The 7,310-nt window shown below is 26.6% G+C and overlaps 2 protein-coding genes across 2 annotated transcripts; both read left to right on the top strand.

The window, feature by feature from the left end:
• The first annotated feature begins 1,288 nt into the window (after positions 1-1,288).
• On the top strand, positions 1,289-2,358 carry LOC123296494 (peroxisomal membrane protein 2-like). Its single transcript, XM_044877980.1, has 4 exons — positions 1,289-1,638; positions 1,700-1,795; positions 1,861-2,143; positions 2,219-2,358. Exons 1-4 carry the CDS (start codon positions 1,550-1,552, stop codon positions 2,309-2,311), a joined length of 561 nt encoding a protein of 186 aa, XP_044733915.1. The 5' UTR covers positions 1,289-1,549; the 3' UTR covers positions 2,312-2,358.
• Positions 2,359-3,675: 1,317 nt separating this feature from the next.
• LOC123296496 (peroxisomal membrane protein 2-like) lies at positions 3,676-4,632 on the top strand. Its single transcript, XM_044877981.1, has 4 exons — positions 3,676-3,779; positions 3,835-3,930; positions 3,998-4,280; positions 4,339-4,632. Exons 1-4 carry the CDS (start codon positions 3,691-3,693, stop codon positions 4,429-4,431), a joined length of 561 nt encoding a protein of 186 aa, XP_044733916.1. The 5' UTR covers positions 3,676-3,690; the 3' UTR covers positions 4,432-4,632.
• Positions 4,633-7,310: the final 2,678 nt, after the last annotated feature.

Genomic DNA, 7,310 nt, shown 5'->3' with positions numbered 1-7,310 from the left:
CAAAGAAGTCTTCTTTTCGGTAAGTGAGCTTTACTATGCACTCTTTTCAGTAATTTCACTTCCATAAAGTTGACAACTTGGAAGAAGGACACCATTTGTCCACACATTATAATTATCAAAATGAACCTAATTTTGGTACCTACATACAATAGAAATAGCTTTTCATTTTGCTCTATTTTGAACATTCATCTTAGGGTTTATTGTAATCAGTGCAAAAAATTAATTGTAATTTTCAAATATGAAATAGTATATCTTAAAAAGAAATTAATAACCGATTGGTTTATTGTTATCAACTTAAAAAATGTTCCAAATGTGGAAAGAATTTTAATAATCAAATAAGAGAAATGATAATTGTCCTGCATAATAATTATAATTAATATGGGTCAATTATAAAGCTTTCAACTTTATTAATACTTGCTACTTATCAAATATGTATAGGAAGACTTATTAATGACTTATTAACAAAAAAGAACCAACTTCAAAAATAGCACTAAAAAATAACACATTGTGTTCGTATATGACCATTGCTTTTTAGTGTGGTCACTGGTCTGAAGTAGATTATTGTGGTTATTATTATTATCCGGTCAAATTAAACCAAAAAAATAGGAGTGAAGATTCAAAAATTCGCACCCAGCTCAAAGTTGTTAGGATTCTTCAAAACACGTATCATAAATGAAATCTAAAAAGCCCTCATCGATCCGATACCTGGAAAAATATTAACTCGGCGTCAAAGGTCACAAAAACGGGGTTTTCGCGATTTTAAGCAAAACGGTAAGTTTTATCATCATAAAGTTTGTTCAGATTCAAAAAGTTGGATAGTTGGTATGTACCTATAGCTATGACTGTTAGATTAATTTGTTATCTAACTATAGCTGTTTTATCAAAATGCGGTCGTTAAATCCTATACATAGGCCTACAGACCCCCTCTTTTAAGTAGAAGTATTCTGTATTAGAGAAACCTTCCTCTTTTTCATCGATTCTTGAGGTCGGTTAAATATAAAAATTATTATTAGAATTGATATTTATATTAAAAGTTAATGTATGTTTACATTAATATCAATTATGAGACCACAAGACTTAACACTTAACTTTTGTCTAAACTCTTAATTAAAACATGAAATTTTTAAAATTCTCAGTTAACATCGTTAACATATAATAATAAAATTACGGTATTTTTTAATACGTGTTTAAATTTTTGTGTTAAGTGCAATTAAATTGAATAGTCATAAAATTTCGATTTTTTACACAGTTTTCTTTTAAAACAGAAAATTGCTAGTAATGTCCAATGTTCATTTATAAATTAACTTGATTTATACTTTAGATAACCCTACTCAGTACACAGTTAAGTCAATAAGATTTATCAACAAGAAATCTTTTTTAATCCGGTCATTGGGTACATAAATAAACAATAAACATAAATTTTAACAACGTAAGCAATAAATTAAGTGATTATAATATTAAAAATAAGATTGAAAACAAATTTATTGTAGTTTTTATTAATAAGTAAAAAACTGACTTCAGTTTCTTAGATTTTTTAAATAATTAAAACATGGCTTTATCTAGACCATTATATGACCTACTAGGCTCATATTTAATGCAATTGTACTCAAATCCAATTCGAACAAAGTCAATAACAAGGTAATTTTTTATATTTAAGCAATTTTTTTGAAATATTATTTTCAAAACTTTTTATTTTTAGCTGTGTAATAGCAACAAGTGGTAACCTTGTTGCTCAATATATTTCTGGTACAAAGTTCATAAATCAAGATTCGCTTATAGCTTATGGTTTATATGGGTAAAATTTCAAGAAAATAGTTGTTTATTTGGGCATTATTTTAACCTTTTTTTTTGTATTTTTAGTTTATTTTTTGGAGGTACAATTCCTCATTACTTTTATATGTACATTGAACGATTAGTACCAAAAACAGTCACAGGCGCGGTGTTTATAAAAATTTTAATTGAACGTTTGTTGTATTCGCCGCTAAATTCAGCATTTTCATTGTACATGCTTGCACGTTTAGAAGGAAAATCGCATAATGAAGCTATTAGACAATTAAAAATTTTATATTTACCAATTTTACAAGCTAGTTGGAAATACTTAACTATAATTCATATATTAAACTTTAGTGTTGTTCCACCAATGGTAAGTAAAAATGACCAAGGTTTAAACTCTAGTAGTTTCAAGCTATTTTTTTTCAATTGTTTACTTTTATTTCAGTTTCGAGTACTTATAACAAACCTTGTTGGATTCTTTTGGGTGATATATTTAGCAAATAAAAGAAATCGTAGACAACAAGAAAAATCCAAATAAATTCTTCGAATAATTCATTTTTATATTAATAATTTTTTAAAACATTCCGGGGCATTTTTTAATTTTTATTAATGGTTAATTAAGTTGTTATTTTGTTTATAAAATATATATTTTATACGGCTGATTTGTAAAATTTTTTATTTATATTTGGTGTAATATATTGTAAAATACATAAAATTTAAAAAGTTTATATCAATTCTTTTAGTATCTGCGCATATGTGATACAAAATTGTTTCATAAAATGTAATGGTGCTAATTCGAAATTAATTAATTCATATTTTTATTAATATGCTTAATAATAAATAATATAAAGTCGGCGAAAGAAGAAATGAAAAATCCATCGGGGTTATACTTACGAATATTGAGTTCTCCGTATTCTAACAGGAGCAATTGTATGTTGAGTTTCTTTTTTATCTCTCCGCATAGGATTCATTCTTATTTTTGTTTTCAGTTTACCGCGACATTTCCAAATTTAGAACGGGTGCTAAAGACGGTTTTATACATATTTTTCAATGGCGGTAAATCAGTATTTGATTGGCGTGAAACTAATTTTTTAAAGACTCCTCTTAAAATATTTATAAAGAAAAGCGGTCCTTACTCTATCGATTTGAAATTTGGATATGTTATAGGTACTCAAATTCTACCTGCCCTGGTTACTTTTATTTTTCGAAAATCCTGTTAATTTTCCCATTTTTCATTGTTCACATTCAGATATAGTGGAATACGAAAAAGTACCTAAGTTTGAACAATGAAAATTATGAAAATTAACAGGATTTTGGAAAAATAAAAGTAACCAGAGCGGATAGAATATGAGTACCTATAACATATCCAAATTTGAAATGGATAGAACAAAGGGTGTATTTGCAGTGCTTGAAATTCAATTGTAACTTTAACCATTCTTAATCTGGAAAACGGCTTTTCTTTATAAACATTTTTTTTAAGAGGTGTCTTAAAAAAATTATAAAGTTTCACGCCAATCAAATAATGATTTCACGCGTCATTGAAAAATGTGTATAGAACCGTCTTAAGATGATTTGTTAGCATTAACCTGCATAGAATAATATAACCAACTTAGTAACTTGAATTACCAAGAACAATTTCTATGCTTGTCAGAGCTTAGATCATATATTTTAAAATTTTCAAAGCTTGTTAGTATGTCTGTTGTCCTTGAGATTCTAAATTTTCATGACATTTTTCGGGTACATTTACACATTTACATCATATTAAGAAAACTTTAAATGATTACAAGCAATACTTATAATGATTACGATATCAAAACTAAGATAAAAAAGATAACAAATTTTCGTTGCCTTTATTAAGTAAAAAATTGACCTCAATTTTTTTAATTTATTAGAAAAATTTAGAATAAAATAAAAACCATGGCTTTATTGAGACCATTTTATGATCTACTAGACGCATATTTAATGCAACTATATTCAAATCCGATTCTAACAAAGTCAATAACAAGGTAATTTTTATATTTAGTTCATTTATCCAAATTTTATATTAACCATTTTTTTTAGTTGTGTAATATCAACAAGTGGTAACTTTGTTGCCCAATATAGTTCAGGCGCGAAGTCAATAAATCGACATACGCTTTTAGCGTTTTTTTTATTTGGGTAAAATTTTAGCAATATAACTGATTAAATTTTATCGTTATTTTAATATTTTTAAATATATTTTTAGTTTATTTTTTGGTGGTATAATTCCTCATTACTTTTATACTTATCTTGAACTATTCGTACCAGGAGCAGTTACAAGTGCGGTAATAACAAAAATTGTAATTGAACGTTTATTATTTGCACCGGCGTTTACAGCATTTACATTGTATATACTTACATGCTTAGAAGGAAAATCACACAATGAAGCTTTCAGGCAATTAAAAACAGTTTTTTCACCGATTTTATTTGCTAATTGGAAATATATAAGTGCGATACATCTATTAAACTTTTGTGTAGTTCCACCACTAGTAAGTAAAAATATTAAAATTCTTTAAACTTGTGTTGATTTCAATTGTTTAATTTCAGTTACAAGTACTTATTGGAAATTTTGTTGGATTCTTTTGGGTGGTATATTTAGCCAACAAAAGAAATTGTAGACAAGAAAAAAAATTAAAATAAATAAACATTTTTATATTACAGTAAAACCTCCATAGTTCAAATGTTGAGTTATAGAGGTTCGTAATAATTGGCGCTACCAGCGGAAGAGCCACTTCATAGTTTTGTGCACAAAACTTACACTTATTTATCTACCATAGTAAGAAAAATTCCGATTCAGGAATAGAAAATTTAAATTTTCTATTCATTGCAATTGATTTCTTATTTACAAATCAAATTTTTTTAATTTGGAATAGAGTTAATAAATCAAAAACTTCAAATTTATAGTAGAAGTTTTTAATGATTTCTCAGAACAAGAATTCTCTTCCTTTTTTTTTAATTTTCAATTTTATTGAAGTTCTGCTGTATAATGTTCGATGATATTCCGTTGGGGACAGTGCTTAATTTTTAGTAAAGATTCATTTTATTAATAAAATCTTTTATACGGGTATGTTTTCAAGATTTTTACTAATCTCTGATGTAACTCTATTGTGAAATAAATAAAATTAAAAAAAATTATATAAGTTATTTTAATATTCGCCATATGTGTAATAGAAAATAAGTCTAATCCGAAATATTCTTCATTGGAATCATTTCGAATAATTGGCCGTTATTGCATTCTGTAGCAATTATTGTCTGCAACGAAATGCGATATAAGAGGTTAGAGTGAATAATTTTGTCGCCCACTATGAGCTACAATATTCATCATATTTCCTCTTTAATTGTTGCTTGTTGAGATGAAGTACCCAAGCAAGTAATCTGTCTTACTTTTATTCTATTTCCTTTTTTTTTTTTTCAAATACTGATTTTTTGGAAAATCCCATCTCTTGGAAAATCTAAACGATTCTCTAATAAAACAATTTTGTGCGTCGCCCTTTACCAATAATATCTATTTATTGAAGCTTTTTAAAAAGAATTTAAAGGTAATACTGATCTCTCTTTAATTAAAAATTACTAGACAAGTATTTGTCAATAATTAGTTTACGAGTGTATGTAACATATTATATATCAAAATTAGTCGAACAGACCATGATGTAAATATTGTGTGCATGATTAAATGTGAACAACAATAATAAGTAATACTGATCTTGTTTTGCTAAGGAATTTTAAATAAGTTAAATAAAACATAATACATTTCTTATTACGTTAATTTTAAAACAACTTTTGTTTGGAACATTTTAAGGATTTGTATAAAAAATCAATAAAAAAAAAGTAAGCATAATATAATAGGTAATTTATTTCGTTCACACAACAATAGTGACTACACAAAAAGAATATTATGTTTTTTTTTTTGTTTGTTTGATAATATGACAATAATAATTGTAAATCTATTTACGGGGATTTTTTGGAAATTCTAAGTCTGCTTTTTTTTGGATGATTCTTTTTATTTTTATTTAAACATTGAATTATACGTTATCTTAAATGTATTGTTGATTTTTTAGATTTATTGCACAATAATTTGAAATAAATAAAATAAATAAATAAATTAAGTATATTAGAAAGATAAAAAATATCTTTGTTAAATCTTCTTTTTTTTTAGTTTGTATAATTTTTACAAAACAGAAAATTTTTTTTGGGTATAATCTCAGAGGTAATGTGGAATGGGAAAACCCTCTTCTCTGTTCTGTGATGAACATTTTTTTTTAATAAATAAAAGAGTATATTAAAATAAATTTAAAAAATATGAATTGTGAGTATTATAACCGGTACAGTAAAACCTATTTAGAAAAAATTTGACTAGATAATTATTTTTGACTAGAATAAGTTAAAAATTGTTTTTTTTTTTTTTAATAAGATTGTAATATTAACATTAATCTTAAAATCATTAAGAATTAAACTCATCACAACTTGTTCAAGTATGATGCAAATTTTTAAAATATCAAAATAAAAATTACGCTGTTTATAGTTACACGCTAGTTACAAATATTTCACGAACGTATTACGTGTTTATACTTGACGTAAATATCTAGCCTATTTTGACCAATGTTCTAATTGATAACAGCTATGAAGCGGTTAATTTTTGTGGACATGATAAAATGTGAAAAGTCAACTGTAAAATCCGTAACGATCTGCGCTTCGGATATGATTTGATATCGGATATGCGCTTCGGAAATGACTTCGGATATGAATGTTGAATTTCGAGGGCCATTTCATAGAATTTTTTCCTGCGGAATCAATCGGCTAGCATGATTTGTATAAACATGGAAAGTAATTACATATTTTTATTATGAAACTAAACTTTTTACATTTATTTCAAATTGTTGTGTACCTTGTAAGTCACAATAAATAAAAATATGTAATTTTTATGACTTGTATAATAGTGCAAAGCGTTTGCTCTGTATACAAAACATACAAATAGAATAAAGACTTAAAGAGATTACATATAATTGGTGCCACTCACATAGAATAGGAGTGGCGGAGTTGGTTACGCCCTAGACTAGATATCTAGAGGGCTCTGGCACCTGGGCTCGATTCGCTACTTCAAATGGAATGTAATGATTACATTTTTCAGGAATAAACATCACATATCTGTTAAGATCTCTTCAAATTGATAAAAAATCGAAGTGTTTTAGAGATGCTATGCTTCTCTTAATACATGTAGGACGTCGAAGAGAATTTTTTATTAAATAGAATTATGAATTACTGTGTGATTGGAAAAGTTCCGTTTGTTTAAAATTATGTTCGCCGTCCCAAACAATACAAACACTTTTAGAGTAATTAAAACTCTTTCATCATATTTATTTTTAAAATGATTTTCTCAGCGACGATCGTATCAAGTCATCACAGATACTTTCTTTGTCCCATGCTTAAAATCTGAAACAAAGTCGTGTACATTTTTGCAGAATATTACTGCAATAAAATCGGTCATATATGTGAAATTTGAAATTTTCAGATCAAGACTA

This window comes from Chrysoperla carnea, chromosome 3 (genome assembly GCF_905475395.1).
Source record: "Chrysoperla carnea chromosome 3, inChrCarn1.1, whole genome shotgun sequence".
Taxonomy (NCBI): domain Eukaryota; kingdom Metazoa; phylum Arthropoda; class Insecta; order Neuroptera; family Chrysopidae; genus Chrysoperla; species Chrysoperla carnea.
The sequence above is the reverse complement of the archived record's forward strand: the minus strand, read 5'-3'. Positions and strand labels throughout refer to the sequence as shown.